This window comes from Rhinopithecus bieti, unplaced genomic scaffold, assembly GCF_001698545.2.
Source record: "Rhinopithecus bieti isolate Rb0 unplaced genomic scaffold, ASM169854v2 scaffold_15336, whole genome shotgun sequence".
Lineage (NCBI taxonomy): Eukaryota > Metazoa > Chordata > Mammalia > Primates > Cercopithecidae > Rhinopithecus > Rhinopithecus bieti.
Genome location: NW_016808678.1, coordinates 896,295 through 920,731, shown reverse-complemented (window position 1 = coordinate 920,731; position 24,437 = coordinate 896,295). Strand labels below are relative to the sequence as shown.

Genomic DNA, 24,437 nt, shown 5'->3' with positions numbered 1-24,437 from the left:
CAAAGTGAGTTAGCTATTTTAAAAGGCAAATTAATTCAAGGTCTTTCTCCTTGTTCCCCTTCTTCATCTCAGTGACAGAATTCAAACGTGGCATTTACTCAAGTTAAAAGGAGAGAAAGAAGCACTTCTCTAAAGAATTTGAATGTACTATTTGGGGAAAGTTAAGGTTTTTTTCTGCTTTTGGTAAGGGTAGACTAGGTAATTTGGATTAACCTTCCTGTTGTGAATAACTGTTTCCTCTGGAATAAAATATTAAAATAAGCTGCTTGAAGACACTGGAGCATTAACAAGGCATTGAGAAGGCCGGGTGCAGTGGCTCATACCTGTAATCCCAGCACTTTGGGAAGCCAAGGCAAGTGGATCACTTGAGGTCACGAGTTCAAAACAAGCCTGGCCAACATGACAAAACCCTGTCTCTACTGAAAATAAAAAAATTAGCTGGGTGTGATAGCATGCATCTGTAATCCCAGCTACTTGGGAGGCTGAGGTAGGAGAGTCGCTTAAACCCAGGAAGCAGAGGTTGCACTGAGTCAAGACCGTGCCACTGTACTCCAGCCCGGGCAGCAGAGCAAGACTCTGTCTCAAAAAAAAAAAAGAAAGAAAGAAAGAAAGAAAGAAAGAAAATAAACAACAAGGCATTAAGGAATTATAGGATCTGGGAAAAGAAGGAAAGAAGTAAGGGGAAACCTGATGTTCAGGGTTGCTTTTTCCTTGGGGGCTTCTGCGAGTTCCAGAAAAGGTAGCTGAGAAGCTAAGTGGCATTCTTGAAAGGCTTATAGGGGTTGGAGGCCAAAATTAGAGTCCAGAGACCCACCGAGGGTTGGGGGAAGTTGGCAAACTTTTAAGTCCTCTTTGGAGGAATATAGCATTTTTATAGGCCTCAAATTATTTCTATAAATTTGTATATATAGTATCTAACACTCAATTTAAATTCAAGACACAATAGGAGACACAGTAACCCTAAGGAAAAAAGCAAATAAACTGTAGATAGTAGGCAGACTCCAGACAATGGAGTTTTTAGAAATATATTTTAAATGCTTAATTTGTTAAAAGAGATGAGACAAAATTGAGAATTTTAGAAGATAACTGGAAACAACAATAAAAAAGACCAAATGAAAACTATAAACTCTAGCAATCAGAATTAACTCAGTTGGTGGATACAACCACAGCAGATTAGAAACAACTAAAGAGAGAGCTAATAATTGAAAATAGATCAGAGGAAAATACCCCGAATGAAACATGAAGATAAAAATGAGTGGAAAATATAGAAGAGAAGAGACGATAAATAGGGGATACAGTGAGGAAGATCTAATGTGTAATGAAATAGCAGAAGGAAAAATAAAGAATGGAACAAAAGCAGTATTTTAAAAGATAATGACTAAAGGCATTCCAAAACCATCAAAAAACAACAAACCGCAGATAGATTCCTATCAACCCCAATGAGATAAATAAAAAGATAGTGACTTTTAGACACATTATCTTTTTTTTTTAGAGACAGAGTCTCACTCTGTCTCCCAGGCTGCAGTGCAGTGGTGCGATCTTGGCTCACTGCAAGCTCTGCCTCCTGGGTTCACACCATTCTCCTGCCTCAGCCTCCCGAGTAGCTGGGACTGCAGGCGCCTGCCACCATGCCCAGCTAATTTTTTGTATTTTTTTTTTTTTTTTTTAGTAGAAACAGGGTTTCACTGTGTTGGCCAGGATGGTCTCGATCTCCTGACCTCGTGATCTGCCTTCCTCAGCTCCCAAAGTGCTGGGATTACAGGTGTGAGCCACCACGCCCGGCCTAGACACATTATCTTAAAACTACTGAAACTAAACACAAAGTGAAAAAATGTTAGAGTACCCAGGGCAGGATGGGAGTGAGAAGTATGTACAAACGAGCAACCAACAATTTGTCTGAGAGCTCCCATCTCCACAAAAACAATAGGAGACAGAAGATAATGGAATAACATCTTCACAGGGCTGAAACAAAATAACTGCCAACCTAAATTTCCATAACCAGTGAAAATGCCTTCAAGGATAAAGTTAATAGTTGTAGACAAATTTATGGACCTTCTTACCAGAATATCTACATTAAAGGAAATACTAAAGTTTTTGTTTAAGCAGAAGAAAAAACTTGAAGTTTGTAAGAGAAACATGAAGATTCAGGGAATGAAGAAACAAAAAGGGTAAATATGTGGATTAAGCTAAGTGACACATTAAATAATTCTTTTGGCACTTAAAGTATAGAGAGAATTAAAATACACTATAATTGCCTGTTGGTCAGGGTAGAGGTGTATATACATATAGGCCTAGATAAATGAAAGATGGATGACCTTTTAATCTCTAAGGAACCTATTAAAATAATAGTAAAAGATGAATATTTATCAAGCTAATTAGGGGGAAGTAGATGGGAAATGGAACAATAAAAATGTTTAATTGGGGCTGGGTATAATGGTTCATGCCACTGGATTGCTTGAGGCCAGGAGTTTGAAACTAGCCTGGCCAAAATGGCCAAACCCCGTTTCTACTAAAAATACAAAAATTAGCCGGGCATGGTGGCACATGCCTGTAATCCCAGCTATACAGGAGGCTGAGGCAGGAGAATCACTTTAACCCAGGAAGCAGAGGTTGCCACTGCACTCCATGCCACTGTACTCCAGCCTGGGCAACAGAGCAAGATTCTGTCTCAAAAACAAAACAAAACAAAAAATGTTTTTTAGAAAAATTAACCAGGCATGGTATAGTCCCAGCTACTCAGGAGACTGATGGGGCAGGATTGCTTGAGCCCAGAAGTTTGAGGCTGTGGTGAGCTAGAATGTTATCACTGAACTCCATTCTGGGTGACACAATGCGACCCTGTTTCTTGAAGAAAAAAAAAAAAAGTATGTGACTGGCAGAACTAAGAAACTTTAACAGAACACTGTATTGGTGAGGATGTGGACAAGTAGGCATTCTTACACATAAATTAGTACGTTTTTTATGAAGGGTGTACAGGGTCTCAGAAAATGATACCCCAAAATGAAGGCCTCAGAAGCAGCTCTCTCTGACCTTTTTTTGCCCACCTATCTTTGATCTCTCATTTTCTTCTGAGGCTAACCATAGAAACCAGAATCCCTCTTTCCCAAAGCAGGTCATAGAAACCAGAACTCCTTTTCCCAGAAACCAGCCTTATATAAAACCTGAGAATATTACTCCAGCTTGCCCGTCACCTTTGTGTGTAAAAATTGGTCATAAAGAAATTATTTGACCTACTTTGACTGTAGGTCATAAGACCCCCATTCCAGACAGGATTCTGCCTCATACCCATAGGAAGGATTGCTGCAGAGAGAGGCCAAGAGAAATCTAGACAGGCCTTACTGGATTTCCCTACTTTGTTAGCATTAGATCATACCCTGTTTGTCCAATCATATTTCTTTTTTGTTTTTTTCTTTTCTTTTCTTTTCTTTTCTTTTCTTTTTTTTTTTTTTTTTTGGAGACAGAGTCTTGCTCTGTTGCCTAGGCTGGAGTGCGGTGGTGCAACCTCAGCTCACTGCAGCCTCCACCTCCTGGGCTCAAGCAATTCTTGTGCCTTAGCCTCCTGTGTCCAATCATATTTCCATACCACTGTCCATATGCTTTGTGAACCTAAGCACAAAAATTGACAATGTATTTTGTATTTTTCATTCTGAAGACTCTGGCGTCACATAAAGTTATAACCAAATAAATGTGTATGCCTTTTTTCCTATTAGTCTCTCTTTTGTCAGTGATTTTCAGTGAGCCTTCAGAAGGTGAAGGGGAAGTCCCTCTGGCCCCTACAGGTGCTTCGGCAATATCTGTCAAGATTTAAAATGCTCAAGTCTTTTGATTTAGCAGTAGCACTCCTGGAAACTTCCACACATATGTTTGCCTTTGTCCAAAATGACTACATGTTCATTGCAGCATGTTTGCAAGATCTGAAGGTTAAAAACAATCTGAATGTGCATCAAGAAGGAGCTAATTTGGGAGATTAAGGTAGGAAGATTGCCTGGGACTGGGAGTTCAAGACCAGCCTGGGCAACATAGTGAGACCCTGTCTCTACAAAAATGTTTAGGAAATTAGCCAAGCACAGTTGCAGATGCTTGTAGTCTCAGCTACTCAGGACACCGAAGCAGGAGGATTGCTTGAGCCCAGGAATTTGAGGTGCAGTGAGCTATGACCGTATCACTGCACTCCAGCTTGGGCAACAGAGCAATATCCTATCTCTAAAAATAATAATAATAATAGTTTTTTGGCTTGGCACAGTGGCTTATGCATGTAATCCTGGCACTTTGGGAGGCTGAAGTGAGTGGATCACGAGGTCAGGCCAACATGGTGAAACCCCATCTCTACTAAAAATACAAAAATTAGCCAGGCGTGGTGGCATGCACCTGTAATCCCAGCTACTCAGAAGGCTGAGGCAGGAGAATTGCTTGAATCCGGGAGGCAGAGGTTGCAGTGAGCCGTCATCATGCCACTGCACTTCAGCTTGGGTGACAGAGCGAGACTCCGTCTCAAAAAAAAAAAAAAAAAGTTTTTAAAATAAATTTAAAGCGGCCGGGCGCGGTGGCTCAAGCCTGTAATCCCAGCACTTTGGGAGGCCGAGACGGGCGGATCACGAGGTCAGGAGATCGAGACCATCCTGGCGAACACCGTGAAACCCCGTCTCTACTAAAAAAATACAAAAAACTAGCCGGGCGAGGTGGCGGGCGCCTGTAGTCCCAGCTACTCGGGAGGCTGAGGCAGGAGAATGGCATAAACCCGGGAGGCGGAGCTTGCAGTGAGCCGAGATCACGCCACTGCACTCCAGCCTGGGCGACAGAGCGAGACTCTGTCTCAAAAAAATAAAATAAAATAAAATAAAATAAATTTAAAAAATAAAACATAATAAGGAACTGGTTACATGTATAATATGTTTATACAGTGTAACACCCTGTAACAGGGAAGCTCACTTGAACAAACCTGAAGATTTCAAGTGAGAAGATGAAAGTGCTGAGCATGTTTATGATACATTCCCATTTATTTGGAAAAGGAAGGGTGGATTCAGGAGGAAATATGTGCCTTTTTTGTTGTGTGTAAATAGACTATCTCTGGAAAGATGCTTAAGAAACTGGTAATACTGATTACTTCTAAAGAGAAGAGAATAAGTAAGTGGCATTAGGGGGAGACCTAACTTTTGAATTTTAAACCATGCAAATGTATTTTCTGTTCCAAAAAAAATTAAAATTATCTTCAAGAGAAGATTAAGAAGAAAAGATTGAGCTGTCTCAGAACATACTATTGAAAGCCAGAGATGGAAAATCTGAAAGAAAAATTAAGAAACAGAGAGTACCAATTCCATTGTCCAACATTCAGCCAATAGGGTACCCACAAATGGAGCAGAGAAAATAGAGGGGAGGGGAATTATCAAAACAATGACAGAAGAAAATTTCCCAAAGCTGAAGAAGAAAGTGACCTAACTCACTGTTTACTCTTAATGTTGACTCAGTAGCTTTCCTTCATTAATCCTAGTTTTACTTTCTGAAACAGTTTTAATAAGTCTGCTACATCTTCTATGTGGTAACTATTAAGATATTTGGAGAATATGACAGGAGGCTTCAAGATGACTGACTATAGGCATTTTTGTACTCAACTCCTCCACTAAGAAGCAAAATAGTAAGTAGATAATCATACTTCAAATAGATCATCCAAAAGAGAATACTGGAATTCAACAGAAAAGTGACAGGAAATATTTAAAGCAAGGAAGAAGAAAGTGAGACAGCCTGCTAGGCTGGGATCAGATAAGAGCCAAGAGAGATGCCCCAATAAAGGGAAAGGGTAAACAAGAGACCCTCAGAAGTCCTCATTCCCACTGTCAGCTCCTGCAATCCTAGCCACAGGAGAGCCCTTGACTCTCATGGGTCCTGAAACTAACACACAGACCTTTCGGGATCTTGTGCAACAGTACTGCTCCAGAGAGGGAGTTTGCACTGCGTCTCACATGCTCCCTGAGACCTAAGCAGCTACAACAAGGTGCCATTTTAGAGCCCAGCCCCAACAGACTGTGCACTGTCCCAGAACCTAGTGGCACCAGAGCTGAGATGCAAGAGAAGAATGGCTGCTACCCCCAGGGTTTACGTGCATATGACCATGGGCTACTGCACCAGGGATTGAAGCATAAGTGAGTCACTGGCTATGGCAGCAGGGGCTGAGGTGCAAGCGGCATGCATGTTCTGTACCCACTGGCCTAGGCTGCCCACCATTGAAGGCAATGCCTCCCTCTCCAGTGTGGCAGGGCAGCTCCCCACCCAAGCATTCCACTGGTAGCCTGGGGGATTGCCCCACCTCTGCCTGCCACTGGTTGCACCTGCCCTTACCATCAGGGAGCCTGAGAACAAGACTGCTCGGCCCAGCTTCGGTCCCCCTGCCGCTTGTGCCAGAGTACACAGTCCAACAGCCAGGCTATTGCCCAGCCCAGTATACCACCACTTGTACCTGAACACTCCTCCTGGGGCCTGAGTTTGGGCCTACCCCGCAGCCACTACCACCACAGCTGGCACCTACCTGCACATGCCACCTGCACACCTGGAGACTGGCCCACCCAGCCCATCACAGCCACTGCCAACACTACTGGGTCCTTGGGAACCTAGAAGGTCATCTTGCCACTGTCATTGTCATTGTTCATGTGACACTGGCTGCCTCAGGGCCCAAAATTCTGCCCACCCACCCAGCCCACTGCTACCACTACCCTACCAGCATCTACGAAGCCGCCTGGAACCACAAGAATTGGTGTGCCTGGACCTGTTAACATCAGTGCCAGCATACACCACCTTGGAATCCAAGGACAGGCGTGCTTAGCCCACCACTGCCACCACTGGGGCCCAAAGGCCGACCTACGTGGCATCCCAGCCCTCTGCAAAACTTCACCAGAGCATCCACAAATAACTCTACCCTGAGCTACTGAGGAAGCCATAGATACCATTAATGCTGTTTACAGTCAAAGAAATAGACTACACTGCTGCATGCATCCAAAATCAAGCCAAAGTATCCCACCCAACCAATACCATAGATACATATTCAGGAAAAAGTCCTCCCCTACAAAAGCAATTTCAGCCAGGTGCAGTGACTCATGCCTGTAATCCCAACAGTTTGGGACGCCAAGGCAGGAGGATTGCCTGAGACCAAGAGTTTAATACCAGCCTAAGTAACACAGTGACACCCCATCTCTATAAAAATGATTTTTTTTCCTTTTGAGCCAGAGTTTCACACTTGTTGCCTAGGCTGGAGTGCAATGGTGCAATCTTGGCTCACCGCAATGTCCGCCTCCCGGGTTCAAGTGATTCTCCTGCCTCAGCCTCCCAAGTAGCTGGGGTTACAGGCATGCACCACCACGCCTGGCTAATTTTGTATTTTTTTAGTAGAGATAGGGTTTCTCCATGTTGGTGAGGCAGGTCTCGAACTCCCAACTTCAGGCGATTAGCCCGCCTCAGCCTTCTAAAGTGCTGGGATTACAGTTGTAAGCCACCGCACCTGGCCCATAAAAATGATTTTTTAAAAATTAGCTGGCCGGGCACGGTGTCTCAAGCCTGTAATCCAGCACTTTGGGAGGCCGAGACGGGCGGATCATGAGGTCAGGAGATCAAGACCATCCTGGCTAACACAGTGAAACCCTGTCTCTACTAAAAAAAAAATACAGAACATTAGCCAGGCATGGTGGCGGGCGCCTGTAGTCCCAGCTACTCTGGAGGCTGAGGCAGGAGAATGGCGTGAACCTGGGAGGTGGAGCTTGCAGTGAGCCGAGATCGCACCACTGCACTGCAGCCTGGGTGACAGAGCGAGACTCCTCAAAAAAAAAAAAAAAAAACAATTAACCAAGCATGGTGGTTCATGCCTGTAGTCCTAGCTACTTGGGAGGCTGAGGTGGGAGGATCACTCAAGCCCAAGAGTTTGGGCTGCAGTGAGCTGTAATTGTGCCCCTGCACTCCAGCCTGGGTGATAGAGGAAGATTCCAACTCTAAAAGAAGAAGAAAAAAAAAAAAAATTCAAAAAACTTGGAAGAAGCAACTATTATACCCAGATGCACAGATATCAACTTAAGGACAAGAAACATTTAAAAACAAGGAAATATGACACCTCCAAAGGAACACAATAATTCTCCGGCAACAGATTCCAATCAAAAAGACATTCTTGAAATCCTGGAAAAAATTCAAATTACTGATTCTAAAGAAGCTCAGTGAGAGAGAAGAGAATTCTGAAAAACGATACAAAGGAACTAGAAAAGCAGTTCAGGATGTGAATGATAAATTCACCATAAAGATATACTTTTTAAGAACCAAACAAATTCTGGAACTGAAGTATTCATTGAATGAAATACAAAATATATTAGAAAGCTTCACTGGGTGTGGTGGCTCACACCTGTAATCCCAGCACTTTGGGAGGCTGAGGCGGGCAGATCATGAGGTCAAAAAATTGAGACCATCCTGGTCAGTGTGGTGAAACCCCGTCTCTACTTAAAAAATACAAAAATTAGCTGGGCATGGTGGCATGAGTCTGTAGTTCCAGCTGCTCAGGAGGCTGAGGCAGGAGAATCACTTGAACCCGGGAGGCAGAGGTTGCAGTGAGCAGAGATTGCGCCACTGCACTTCAGCCTGGTGACAGAGCGAAACTCCATCTCAAAAAAAAAAAAAAAAAAAACACTTCAACAATAGACTAGATCTAGCAGAAGAAAGAATCTTGGAACTTGAAGACAGGTCTTTCGAAATAACCTATTCAGGCTAACGGAAAAAAAGAACAAAAAGGTGAACAAAACCTTCATGACATATGGGACACCATAACGTGACCAAATATTCAAATTATTAGGGTCCCAGAGGGTGGAGAACAAGAGGATTAGGAAACCTATTTAATGAAATAATAGAGGAAAACGTCCCAAGTCTAGCAATAGATTTACACATCCAGATACAGAAAGCTCTGAGATCCCCAAATAGATACAATCAAAAAGGACTTCTTCACATCACATTATAGTCACACTGTCTAAAGTCAAAGATGAGGGAATGCCAAAAATAGCAAGATAAAAGCATCTAGTTACCTGTAAAGAATCCCCATCAGACCAACAGTAGATCACTCACCAGAAACCTTACAGGCCTGGAGAGAATGGGATAATATATCTAGAGTGCTGAAAGAAATTAATGCTTCTTAAATGAAGAAGTAAAGCCTTTCCCAGACAAGCAAAAGCTGAGGGAATTCATCACCACTAGACTGACCATACAAGAAATGGTCAAGAGCATCCTAAACTTGGAAGTGTTTACCATCATGAAAACACATGGAAGTATAAAACACTGGTAAAGTTGGCCGGGCGCGGTGGCTCAAGCCTGTAATCCCAGCACTTTGGGAGGCCGAGACGGGCGGATCACGAGGTCAGGAGATCGAAACCATCCTGGCTAACACAGTGAAACCCCGTCTCTACTAAAATACAAAAAACTAGCCGGGCGAGGTGGCGGCGCCTGTAGTCCCAGCTACTCGGGAGGCTGAGGCAGGAGAATGGCGTGAACCTGGGAGGCGGAGCTTGCAGTGAGCTGAGATCTGGCCACTGCACTCCAGCCTGGGTGACAGAGCGAGACTCCGTCTCAAAAAAAAAAAAAAAAAAAACTCTGGTAAAGCAAGCACGCAGGACTCAAATGGTACCACTACAGAAAACAAACAGACCAAAATGACAAACAATAAGAGAAGAAATAAAGAATATATAGAACAACCAGCAAACAACAATATGATAGGAACAAAAACACCCAAATCAATAACCTTAAATGTAAATGGATTAAATTCTCTCCTTGTATAGACTGGCTGAATGTATTCAAAACAAACATGATGCAAGTATATGCTGCTTATAAGAAATGCACTTTGGCTGGGCACGGTGGCTCACGCCTGTAATCCCAGCACTTTGGGAGACCGAGGCAGGTGGATCACGAGGTCAGGAGATCAAGACCATCCTGGCTAACACGGTGAAACTCCATCTCTACTAAAAATACAAAAAATTAGCTGAGTGTGGCGGTGTGCGCCTGTAGTCCCAGCTATTGGGGAGGCTGAGGCAGGAGAATAGCGTGAACCTGGGAGGCAGAGCTTGCAGTGAGCCGAGATCACGCCACTGCACTCCAGCCTGGGCAACAGAGCGAGACTCCCTCTCAAAAAAAAAAAAAAAAGAAATGCACTTTATCTATATAGACACATATAGATTGAAAGTAAAGGAATGAAAAAAGATATTCCATGTAAATGGAAATCAGAAGTGAGCAGGAGTGGCTACACTTAATACCAGATAAAACAAACTTTAAGTCGGTAACAGTTTTTTTTAAATACAAGGTCATATAATATAGTGATAAAGGGATCAATCCAGCCAGAGTATATAGCAATTCTAGATATATGTGCGCCCAACATTGTAGCACCCAGATTCACAGAGCACATATTACTAGATCTAAAGAGAGAGCTATTTCATGATGGAGAAAGAGAAAATAATAATAACAATAATAATAATAATAATAAACTCCAATGCAATAATAGTGGGAAACTTCAGCACCCCACTCAGCATTAAACAGATCATCTAGACAGAAAATTAATGAGAAATACTGGATTTTGGCCAGGCACAGTGGCTCACACCTGTAATCCCAGCACTTTGGGAGGCCAAGGTGAGTGGATCACGAGGTCAGGAGTTGAAGACCAGCCTGGCCAATATGGTGAAACCCCATCTCTACTAAAAATAAAAAAAAAAAAAAAAATAGCTGGGCGTGGTGACACATGCCTGTAGTCCCACCTGCTCAGGAGGCTGAGGCAGAAGAATCGCTTGAATCCAGGAGACAGAGATTGCAGTGAGCCGAGATTGCACCACTGCACTCCAGCCTGGGTGACAGAGCAACTCTTGTCTCAGAAAATATATATATATATATTATATATAAGAATTTAAACTGAACTTTAGACCATATGGATCTAACAGTCATTTACAGAACATTTTATCCAACAACTACAGAATGTACATTCTTATCAGCACATGGAATATTCTCTAGGATAGACCCTATATTAAGGCACAAAACAAGTCTCAACAAATTTTTTAAAAATCAAAATCATATCCAGTATCTTCTGAGACCACAATAGAATAAAACTAGAAAACAATACTGAGAGGAACTTTGGAAACTATACAAATACGTGGAAGTTAAGCAGCATGCTCCTGAACAACCATTAAGTCATGAAGAAATTATGATGGAAAATTTTTTAAAAATCTTAAAATGGTAATACAACATACCAATACCTGTGGAATAAAACAAAATCAATACTCAGAGGGAAGTTTATAGCAATAAATGCCTATATCCAAACAGTCGAAATTTCCAGTAGACAATCCAATAATGCACCTCAAGGAACCAGAAAAGTAAGAACAAGCCAAACCCAAAATTATCAGAAGGAAAAACATAACAAAGATCAGAGCAGAACTAAACAAAATAGAGACTAAACAAAATAAAACAGAGGATCAAGGAAAAGTTGGTTCTTTGAAAAAATAAACAAAATGTATAAACTGCTAGCTGTACTTAGCCAAGAAAAGAACTAAAATCGTAAATGAAAAAAAGACATTACAACTGGTACCACTGAAAGACCGAATATCATCAGAGACTGTTATGAACAACTATATGCTAACAAACTGGAAAACCTAGAGAGAATGCATGAAGTCCTGGACACAAACAGCCTATCAAGATTAAATCAGAAGGAAATAGAAAACCTGAACAGACTATTAACAATTTGTGAGATTTGAAGCAGTAATAAAAATAGCCCCCCAACAAAGAAAAGCCCAGGACCACATGAATACAGGCCAAATTCTACCAGATATGTAAAGAACTAATACCAATCATCCTTAAGCTATTCCAAAATATTGAAGAGGAGAGAATTCTCCCCAACTCATTCTGCAAGGCCAGCATTACCCTGATACCAAAACCAGATACGGACACAACTAAAAAAACTAGTCCAATGTCACTCATGAACATAGACACAAAAATCCTTAATAAAACACTAGCAAACTGAATTCAACATCTCATAAAGATAGTACACCATTATCAAGAGGGATCTATACTAGGGATCCAAGGATGATTTAACATAAGTAAATCAATAAACGTGTACATCACATCAACAGAATGAAGGACAACCACCACATGATTATCCCAATAGATGCAGAAAAAGCATTTGATAAAATCCAACATTCCTTTGTGATTAAAAAAAAAAAAAAAAAAAACTGTCAGCAAACTAGGCATAGAAGGAACACACCCCAAAATAATAAAAGCCATAGATAACAAACCCACAGCTAACATCATACCGAATGGGGAAAAGTTGAAAGCCTTTCCTCTAAGAACTGGAACCTGCTTTGACCACTCTTACTCAACAAAGTAATGGAAGTCATAGCCAGAGCAATCAGGCAAGGGAAAGGAAAAGCCATCGAAATTGGAAAAGAGGAAGTCAAATTGTCCCTCTTTGCAGATGTCATGATCTTACATTTAGTAAAACCATAAGACTGCACCAAAAAACTCTTAGAGCTGATAAGCAAATTCAGTAAAGTTGCTGGATACAAAAATCAACATACAAAAATCAGTAGCATTTCTACACACTAGTAATGAAGTAGCCAAAAAAATCAAGAAGGCAATTTCATTTTCAGTAGCTACAAAGAAATTTTTTTTTTTTTCTGAGACGGAGTTTTGCTTTTGTTGCCCAAGCTGCTGGAGTGCAGTGGCATGATCTCGGCTCACTGCAACCTCCGCCTCCCGGATTCAAGCGATTCTTCTGCCTCAGCCTCCCAAGTAGCTGGGATTACAGGTATGCGCCACCATGCCTGGCTAATTTTGTATTTTAGTAGAGATGGGGTTTCTCCATGTTGGTCAGGCAGGTCTCAAACTCCTGACCTCAGGTGATCCACCCACCTCAGCCTCCCAAAGTGCTAGGATTACAGGTGTGAGGCACCACCCCCAGCCAGAAAATTAAATACCTAGGAATCAGTTTAACCAAGGAGGTGAAAGATCTCTACAAGGAAACGCACTGATGAAATAAATTGAAGAGGACACAAACAAATGGAAAGACATCTCATGGTCACGGATTGGAAGACTATCGTTAAAATGACCATAGTGGGCCGGGCGCAGTGGCTCAAGCCTGTAATCCCAGCACTTTGGGAGGCCGAGACGGGCGGATCACGAGGTCGGGAGATCGAGACCATCCTGGCTAACACGGTAAAACCCCGTCTCTACTAAGAAATAAAAAAAAAAAAAACTAGCCGGGTGAGGTGGCAGGCGCCTGTAGTCCCAGCTACTCAGGAGGCTGAGGCAGGAGAATGGCGTGAACCCGAGCGGTGGAGCTTGCAGTGAGCCAAGATCATGCCACTGCACTCTAGCCTGGGCGACGGAGCGAGACTCTGTCTCAAAAAAAAAAAAAAAAAAAGAAAGAAAAATGACCATAGTGCCCAAAGCAATATACAGATTCCTTGAAATCCCTATCAAAATACTAATGTTATTTTTACAGAAATAGAAAAAACAATCCTAAAATTCATTTTGAAACAAAAAAGAGCCAGAATAGCCAAATCATTTCTGAGCAAAAAGAACAAATCCGGAAACATCACACTATCTGACTTCAAATTATATTACAAGGTTATAGTAACCAAAACAGCATGATACTGGTGTGAAAATGGACACATAGACCAACAGAAGAGAGTAGGGAACATAGATATAAATCTACTTATGTTTAGCCAACTGATTTTTGACAGAGGTGCCAAGAACATACATGTACTGAGGAAGACACCCTCTTCAATAAATGGTGCTGGGAAAATTAGAAAGCCATATGAAAAAGAATGAAACTGGATCCCTATCTCATATGCAAAACTCAAGAGGGATTAAACTCTGAAGCTACAACCATAATAGAAGAGAACATAAGGAAAACCCTTCAGGACATTGGTTCAGGCAAAGATTTTAAGACTAAGACCTCAAAAGCACTGTCAACTAAAACAAAAATAGACAAATGGTCTATTTTAAACTTAAAAATCTGCACATTAAAGAAAACAGCAGAGTGAAGAGACAGCCAGTTGAATGGGAGAAAGTATAAACTATTCATGCAACAAGGGACTGATATCCAGAATATACAAGTAAAATAACAATGAAAGTAATAGTAAATCCATTAAAAAGTGAGCAAGGACATGAATAGACAGTTCTCAAAAGAAGACATACAGATGGCCAACAAGTATATGAAAAAATGCTCAACATCACTCATCATCAGGAAAATGCAAATCAAAGCCACAATGAGATATCATCTTACCCCAGTTAGGATGGCTGTTATTAAAAAGGCAAAAAATAACTGATGCTGGCAAGGATGTGGAGAAAAGGGACCTCTTACACACTGTTGGTGGGAATACAAATTAGTACAGTCACTATGTACAACATATGGAGATTTCTCAACTAAAAACAGAACCACCATACGATCCAGCAGTCCCAGTACTGGGTGTCTATCCAAAGGAAAAGAAAATCGGTATATCAAAGGGATGCCTGTATTCACATGTTTATAATAGCACTATTTACAATAGCAAAGATGTGCAATCAGCCTAAGTGTCCATCAATGGATAAACGGATCAAGAAATAGAATACTATTCCGCCATAAGAAATAATGAAATCCTGTCATTTGCAGCAACCTGGATGAAACTGGAGGTCATTATTCTAAGTGCAAAAACCCAGGCAAAGAAAAACAAATACCTCATATTCTTACTCATGTGAGAGCTAAAAAAAACTTGAACTTATGGAGATGGAGAGTAGAGTGATAGAAACCAGAGGGTATGAGGAGGAAATGAAGAGAGGTTGTTGAATAGGTTCAAACAGAATAAGTAAGTTCTAATGTTTGATAGCAGACTAGAGTGACTATAGTTAGCAAAAATGTATATTTCAAAATAGGATTTTAAATATTTTAGTCACATAGAGATAATAATGGTATTACCTTGAGTATTTACATATATAGATTGTGTAATGATCAAGTCAGAGTATTTTGGGTAATACTCTCCCTCCCACCCTCTGTTATCTATCATTCTACTCTCTATCTCCATGAATTCATGTTTTTTTAGCTCCCACATGAGTAAGAATATGAGGTATTTGTCTTTCAGATTGGAATTATCTTTTCAAATGGGAATTGGGGGTTACCGAAGACATAGGGTAACATAAATCATAACTAAGCATTTGATCAAGCCTCTTCTTGGGGATACATGTATACTTTTGCAGACTCAACTAGTTAATCAAAATTATTAAATACTCTATCTCCTACAGAGAATTTTTTTCAAGGGTGTTAGAGTCTCTACATCTTTTGTGTTCAATATTCTAATGAATCGCTTAAAAATGTACAAAGGGTTTTCATATACAGTATACATAAAAATGTGCAAAATAGCTGGGCATGGTGGCTCATGCCTGTAATCCCAGCACTTTGGGAGGCTGAGGTGGGCGGATCACTTGAGGTTAGGAGTTGGAGACCAGCCTGGCCAACATGGTGAAACCCTGTCCCTACTAAAAATACAAAAAGTAGCCAGGCGTGTTAGCACACGCCTATAATCCTAGCTACTCGGGAGACTGAAGCAGAAGAATCACTTGAACCCAGGAGGCGGAGGTTGCAGTGAGCTGAGATCACGCCACTGCACTCCAACCTGGGTGACAGAGTGAGATTCCGTCTCAAAAAAAAAAAAAAAAAAAAAAGGTAGAGTTGAGAGATAGCTAACATGTTACAAAATAGAGTGATGTGACTAATGGACCATGAAGAAACTCTAAAACAAAACGGATATATGGATATATACTCCAAAATTATCATCTGGTTATATCTCCAACTTTATTGTTAGTAGTAGTAAGGTACATTGCAAGCTCCCTTGTTTCTCAAGGTAATATCCAAATACTCTTGACTTGATCATTACACAATCTGTGCATGTAAAACAAAAGAAAAAAGTAAATTATTTGAAGACAACCTACATTTCTACCATCTTCTATTCTTATTCAGACTAAATATTACTAGTCTTTCCATCAGATTTGTAAATGTTCCAAATAAAGCATTAGCAAATAGGTGAAGAAGTGAGCACATTTATACACTCTAGGTGGGAATATAAGTTAATTGAAGTCTTTTGGGAAGGCAGCTTGGCCATAATGATGGGCCAGAAATTTTACTTTTAGAGTACCATTCCGAAGATGTGCATACAAGGATGTTCATCACAGCATTGTTTGTAATAGCAAAAAAATTGTAAATGGTTAAACAAACATCTGTAGAGAACTAGTCAAATAAATCCATACCCTTGATCTTGAACTGCTAAATCTGGTATTTTCCATCTTGTCCCCTATAAGCTTATATTTTACAGACTGTTTGCCTTCAACATGAACCTGTAAGCCACACAGGAAAATCTTTCATTACTTTGTGATCATACCTGGTTTTTTTATCAGAATGTATTAGNTCCATCAGATTTGTAAATGTTCCAAATAAAGCATTAGCAAATAGGTGAAGAAGTGAGCACATTTATACACTCTAGGTGGGAATATAAGTTAATTGAAGTCTTTTGGGAAGGCAGCTTGGCCATAATGATGGGCCAGAAATTTTACTTTTAGAGTACCATTCCGAAGATGTGCATACAAGGATGTTCATCACAGCATTGTTTGTAATAGCAAAAAAATTGTAAATGGTTAAACAAACATCTGTAGAGAACTAGTCAAATAAATCCATACCCTTGATCTTGAACTGCTAAATCTGGTATTTTCCATCTTGTCCCCTATAAGCTTATATTTTTACAGACTGTTTGCCTTCAACATGAACCTGTAAGCCACACAGGAAAATCTTTCATTACTTTGTGATCATACCTGGTTTTTTTATCAGAATGTATTAGTTATTTCTTTTTTTTTTTTTTTTTTTTGAGACGGGGCTGGAGTGCAGTGGCCGGATCTCAGCTCACTGCAAGCTCCGCCTCAGCCTCCGGAGCAGCTGGGACTACAGGCGCCTGCCATCTCGCCCGGCTAGTTTTTTGTATTTTAGTAGAGACGGGGTTTCACCATGTTAGCCAGGATGGTCTCGATCTCCTGACCTCGTGATCCGCCCATCTCGGCCTCCCAAAGTGCTGGGATTACAGGCTTGAGCCACCGCGCCCGGCCTGTATTAGTTATTTCTAATGGTTCAAATGCCTCACCTTATTCATGCAGGCCTAATTTAATGTCGTATTTTTGACTTGTTTTTATTTTATTTATGTATTTACTTTTTGAGATGGAGTCTAGCTTTGTCACCCAGGCTGGCGTGGAGAGGCACGATCTCGGCTCACTGCAACCTCTGCCTCCCAGGTTCAAGCGATTCTCCTGCCTCAGTCTCCCACATGCGCCACTGCGCCCGGCTAGTTTTTTGTATTTTTGGTAGAGACGGGGTTTCACCATGTTGGCCAGGCTGGTCTTTAACTCCTGGCCTCAAGTGATCTACCCGCCTCAGCCTCCAAAAGTTATTTTTAGGCCAGGCACGGTGGCTTATGCCTGTAATCCCAGCACTTTGGGAGGCTGAGGCGGGAGGATCACTTGAGGCCACGAGTTCGAGATCAGCCTGGCCAACATGGTAAAACTCCGCCTCTAGTAAAAATACAAAAATTATTCTGGCGCAGTAGCCCGCACCTGTAGCCCCAGCTACTCAGGAGGCTGAGGCAGGAAAATCACTTGAACCTTGGAGGTGGAGGTTGCAGTAAGACGAAATTGTGCCACTGCACCCCAACCTGGGCGACACAGCAAGACTCCATCTCAAAAAATAATAATAATAATTTTAATTGTATGTGTGTATGTATAAAATGAATACTTTTCTTAAAAACTTTCCATTCTTACTGAGTTTGATGTATGTTTTTCTTTCTTTGTATTTATTTTTTAATGTATAAATACCTATACAATATATACTTTTGGGTGTTTTTGAGGGGGACTTTTTTTTTTTGAGATGGAGTCTCGCTCTGTTGCTTAGGCTGGAGACCAGTCATGTAATCTTGGCTTACTGCAACCTCCGCCTCCTGGGTTCAAGCGATTCTCCTGCCTCGGCCTCCCAAGTAGCTGGGATTACAGGCACGCACCACCATGCCCAGCTAATTTTGTGTATGTTTAATAGAGATGGGGTTTCACCATGTTGGCCAGGCTGGTCTCAAACTCCTGACCTCAAATGATCTGCCCGCCTTGGCCTCCCAAAGTGCAGGGATTACAGGCCTGAGCCACCACTCCTGGCCAAGGGCAGACATCTTTAAATAAATTTTATACTATGTAACATTCTGCTTTTCACTCTATAGTATCAGTAAATATAGATCACTCTCTTCAATCCTAGTGTTAGAAGATCTTTAAATTGTTAGCAGTCTGATAGGTGAAATATAAATGTCATTGTTTTATTTTGTATTTCTAAGGCTACTAGTGGAATTAAGCATCTTTTTGTGTGTTAATTGGCTATTTATATTAATATTAACAAAATTATTTGTTTCTTATGTTACTATAGTACAGAAAATTTAAATTTTGATGTAGTCAAATACAGTTGACCTTCAAACAACGTGGAGGTTAGGGATGCAACCCCCACCAGCAGTCAAAAATCCACATACAGCTTTTGACTCCCCCAAAACTTAACTACTAATAGCCTACTGTTGACCAGGAACTTTACTGATAACCTAAATAGTAGATGAGCACATATCTTATATATGCATTATATACTGTATCCTTACATAAAATAAGCTAGAGAAAAGGAAATGTTATTAAGATGTTATTAAGAAAATCATAAGGTAAAGACAACATATTCACTATTAAGTGGGAGTAGATCATAAAGGTTTTCATCCTTGTCATCTTCACGTTGAGTAGGCTGAGGAGGAGGAGGAAGTGGAGGGGTTGGTTTTGCTGTCTCAGGGGTGGCAGAGGCAAAAGAGGTACAAATACTTAGTTATAATTTACATTACACTATGTCCTCAGTAACCCCCAATTCCCAACAAGGAAATGAAATTAAATTCAGCATGTCCTGTATTATCCCTGCATTCTTATAGAAAATCTTTCAGATGACCCAATGGTTTTAACTTTACAAAAACTGAGGTTTACGAAGAGGAAGCAATTCAGGAAGCACCAATGGTAAACTAAAAGTAGGATGTTCTGGATATGATTCCAGGCCTATGTAGAACTTATCCCTTCCCTACTCCCACTGTGGCATTCCCTCCCCTCTTTCTCTTTTACTGCTTCAGATCCATAGTAGCAGAGAAATTCTAACTGATGCAAACTGACTTCAGATCCCACAAGGTTACCACTTACTGGCTGTGGTACATGGGCCTCATATGTAAAATGGAGACAATAAGCAATAATATCTTTCTCATAGGGTTATTGTGAGGATTCAATGAAATCCTTTAAAAACACTTAGAACATTAGCCAGGCATAGTGGCACATGCGTGTAGTCCAAGCTACTTGGGAGGCTGAGACAGGAGGATCCCTTGAGTCCAGGAGTTTGAGGCTGCACTGAGTTATAATGGTGCCACTGCAGTCCTGCCTGGGCAACAGAGTGAGACCCTGTCTCTAAACAACAAAACAGGCCAGGCGCAGTGGCTCACGCCTGTAATCCCAGCACTTAGGGAGGCCAAGGCAGTTGGATCACTTGAGGTCAGAGTTTGAGACCAGACCTGGCCAACATGGTGAAACCCCACCTCCACTAAAAATACAAAAATTAGCCAGGTGTGGTGGCTGGTGCCTGTAGTCCCACCTACTCGAGAGAATGAGGCAGAAGGATTGCTTGAGCTCAGGAGGCAGAGGTTGTAGTGAGCGGAAATCACGTCATTACACTCCAGCCTAGGTGACAGGAGTGAAACCCTGTCTCAAAAAAAAAAAAAACTTAGAACAAGCTGGATGTGGTGGCACATGCCTATAGTCGCAGCTACTTGGGAGGCTGAGGCAGGAGGATTGCTTCAGGCCAGGAGTTCGAGTCTAGCCTGGGCAACATAGCAAGACGCCATCCCCAAAACAATAACAAAACCACATTTAGTGCATGGCACAATAGTCAGCTCTATTTAGTACATCTGTTGTTGTCATCATTAAGTAATCAACACATCATTAATAGTGTGTGCTGTTAAGTCATTTAACTTTTCTAGTCCTCAGTTTTCTCCGCTGTAAAATGGTATGGCTTAACTAGATGATCTCTGAGGTTTCTGTTAGCTCAGTCTATAATTCTGTGATTTGGAATCTATATAAGTAGTTCCTCCCTAGGTCTAGGAAAGTTTTCTTTCCGTACCTATACTTATTAGAAGGAGCAATTTTGCTTCCTTAGTACATGACAATGTGCTTTTTCAGAAATCCTCTGAAAAAAGAAATGCGGTTAAATTTTCCTTGACTAGAGAGGTTTCATTGCCAGCATTTTTAGCAGGAATGAAATGGAGAGTATAGTTTATTGGAAGTACTGTGACGAGAGGGAAGGAAATGGCGTCAAAGTCCATTAACTTTGGTTAATGGATAATTTGATAATGCTCCTTGGTAAGGAGCATATATGGAATGATGACACAATAAAAAGTTAATATTCATTGAGCATTTTCTATGTGGGAGGCACTGTGCTAGCATGTATTATCTCATTTAATCTTTGCAACAACCCCACTAGATAGATATTCTTATAATCCCCATTTTGCAGTTGAGGAACATGAGGCACAGAGAGATTAAGGAAATTCCTTAACATCACACAGCTAGATGGTGATAGAGGTGGAAATTGAACATATATCATCTGATTCTAACACCCATGCTTAAACCATTATGCTATACTGAATTGATTCCAGGTACAGCATCAATTGGTTTAAATAACTAGAATGCTTCAAATGAGGACATACGATTTAACAACTAACAATCCTATGAAAAAGTTGAAAGATGGATATAACGAACATCGCATACACGTTTATCAATTAACATTTTGCTCTGTTTAATTTATCTCTTTAGAAGATCTCCTTTTCAAAAAAGCAAATGGCAGACATCATGGTGCTCCAATGAACAAGGACAGTCTCCTAAATAACAATACCATTATCACAGACAAGAACTATAACAATTAGAACAAATTTAATAACCTTTAGTTTGCTTTTTAGATAAGTCAAATCTTTTAGATTATTGAAATTGCATTGCTAAAAAACAAACTCTTACCACGATCTGATTTTTCTCTCTTCTCAGAAATCATATTCCATGCCCATCAGCATTGAATTTCAGCGGAGATATGCAACAATTGTTCTAGAGCTTGAACAGCTGAACAAGGACCTAAACAAAGTTTTGCATAAAGTTCAACAGTATTGCTATGAGGTAAGTGATATGTATAGATTTCCCTCCATATTTTTATTTGAAGCTTAATCCTTTTACCTTCACACTTTAGAAAATCCATACCAAGCCAATATCTTCATAAAGTCCTTTAGCAGAACTATATTATATAAAGTTTCTTACTCCTCCCAGCATCAGTGTTGAAGAGTGCTTTATACATAGAAAGCTGTCAATTTTGAGTTTTTTGGTTAAAGATACAAATAAGGCCCTCCAAAAAACTTTGGAAAAATCCAGAAAACTAATTACTCTTAATTCCACTACCCCAGAGACCAAAATTTTGTTGTTTCTTTTTCTTTCTTTCTTTTTTTTTTTGAGACAGGGTCTTGCTCTGTTGACCAGGCTGGAGTACAGTGGTGCAATCTTGCAATCTTGGTGAACTACAGCCTCAACTTCCCCAGACTCAAGCTATCCCCCAACCTCAGCCTCCTGAGTAGCTGGAACCACAGGTGCACAACATGCCCAGTTTATTTTTCTAGAGATGAAGTCTTGCTCTGTTGCCCAGGCTGGTCTCAAACTCGTGGGCTCAAGCGATCCTCCTACTTTGGCCTTCCAAAGTACTGAGATATAGGCGTGAGCCACTGTGCCCAGCCCCGAAGAGCAAATTTTGGTCTATTTCTCCTTAGTCTTTCTTGGTGTTTTGTTTTGTTTTGTTTTAAATAATACATGCTTTTTCTCATAAAGTTCTGATCATACTGGCTGTACAATTTTGTTGCCTTCTCTTTTAAACCTTAAATTAGCATTAGAACTATGAATTCTTGAATTTCAAATACATAGATAACAGGGTTATTTGTGAATTTTCATTCACATGTGATTATATGAGAGTGGTTCAACAGTTGAGTTTCCTACTACAGAGTAAGAATTAAAATGATTCAGGTGAGTTTAAAATGCTCCTGCATTTGCATACTTTGAGGTCGTGTGTTTCCAGGAAAGCCATCTCTGTTTATGATATCAGATTCTTTTTTCATTTGTTTGTTTTGAGACGGAATCTTACTCTGTTGCCCAGGCTGGAGTGCAATGGCACAATCTCGGCTCACTGGAACCTCTGCCTCACAGGTTCAAGTGATTCTCCTGCCTCAGCCTCCTGAGTAGCTGGGACTACAGCTGTGCACCACCATGGCTAATTTGTTTGTATTTTTAGTAGAGATGGGGTTTCACCATATTATAGGCCAGGCTGGTCTCAAACTCCTGACCTTAAGTGATCTACCCTCCTTGGCCTCCCAAAGTGCTGAGATTACAGACGTGAACCACCATGCCCAGTCGTGATATCAGATTTTTTTTTTTTTTTTTTTTGAGACAGAGGTTCACTCTTGTTGCCCAGGCTGGAGTGCAGTGGCACAGTCTTGGCCCACTGCAACCTCCGCCTCCCAGGTTCAAGTGATTCTCCTGCCTCAGCCTCCCAAGTAGCTGGGATTACAGTCATGCGTTACCACACCCAGCTAATTGTGTATTTTTAGTAGAGACGGGTTTCTCCATGTTGGTGAGGCTGGTCTCAAACTCCCGACCTCAGGTGATCTGCCTGCTTCAGCCTCCCAAAGTGCTAGGATTATAGGCGTGAGCCACTGCGCCCAAAAGTATCAGGTTTTTAAACAGTTGGGTTATTTTCCTAATAGTTGTCATCATCTATTATGCATATTAATAACAATATGCATTGTATTAGTAAATAGATTTTCTCCCCTAGACTAACAACTATTCACAAGACATGCAGACTATGCAGTCCAAGATGACACATAACAAAGCCGATGGTACATGCAGAAACGGGTTGCTCATCAATCTGTTTGTAGTACCCAAGGCCATTTGTGATAGGCTCCTTTCCTAATGAAGTAAAGTGATTTAATCTTCTCAAAGCTCTTAAGGAACTACAATATAGAAGTTATAGAAATAAAGAACATATCAGAGAGAACAGCATGACTAAGCAATTCTACTTCTCAATATATGCCAAAAAGATACATCAACATGTATTTCCCAAAATACATATACTAGAATGTTCATAGCATCATTGTTCATTATAGCCAGAAATCATAAACTACCCAAATACCCATCAGTACAACAATTGACTGATAAACATGATATAATTACACAATGGAAATGCTACCCAGCAGTGAGAATGAAAGTACTCAACTACAACTCAGCGCCATGGATGGATCTCACAAATACAATGTTGAACAAATAAAGTCAGACACAGGAGAATATGTAATGTATGATTACATTTTTATAAAGCTGAAAAGCTAACTTCTGATGCTAGAAGTCAGGATGGTAGTTACCCTGAGGGAGGTGGTACTGGAAGATGGCATTATCGGGGGTCTGGGGCATTGGTAATATTCTGGTTCCTAATCTAGTTGCTGACTTCTCATTTTTGAGAATGTTTGATTTGTGAAAACTCATTAGCTTGTACACTTCATGATTTGTGTACTTTTATGTATTTATGTGTGCTTCAATTTAAATTTTACAAAAGTATTAGAGGATACAGTTATTCATTGAAGCAGTATTAGTAATTATAAAATGTTAGAAATAAACATAAATGCCCACACATAGGAAACTGACTATTTGTGGTACATCCACACAATTGAATATTATGCTGCTGTAAGAGAGGAAGCTCTCTACTTACTGATATGGAGTGATTTCCAGGATGTGTTATTAGATGCAAAAAGCAAATACAAAAATACACGTACATATTCCAAAGTATATTACCTTAGGAGTAGGAAATAAGTGGAAATACTATATATATGTATCAGCTTAATTTTTCAAAAGGAAACACAGAAAGGATATATTAGAAACTAATTTGGGAATGGGGTAGGCGTTGGTGAGTAAGAAGGAATGACATTTTTCTGAGTGTTTATTTCCCCAACAAATACAAGTAAACTCTAAAGTGTAGCACAAACAGAAATAAACGAACCTAATTATACTTCAAAGGAGTGACATTAACTTACTGTTACTGAAGGGGATAAAAACTGATTCAGATAGCTTGAACATAGCATAGGTTGAGCATCCCAAGTCTGAAATGCTCCAAAGTCCAAAATTTTTTGAGTGCCAAAGTGAAACTCAAAGGAAATGCTCACTGGAGCATTTCAGATTTTGGAGTTTTGTATTTGGGATTCTCAACCAGTAAGTATAATACAACTATTCTAAAATTTTAAAAAACCTAAATCCAAAGCACTCTCTCT

General features: G+C 40.5%; 1 protein-coding gene across 1 annotated transcript in view; it reads left to right on the top strand.

The window, feature by feature from the left end:
* Positions 1 to 24,437, top strand: part of LOC108538726 (protein lin-9 homolog) — an 88,963-nt gene that overhangs the window by 59,767 nt on the left and 4,759 nt on the right. Inside the window, exon 7 of the mRNA XM_017886957.1 lies at positions 21,136 to 21,261. Coding sequence (XP_017742446.1) covers positions 21,136 to 21,261 — 126 coding nt within the window. The remainder of the gene's footprint in view (positions 1 to 21,135; positions 21,262 to 24,437) is intronic.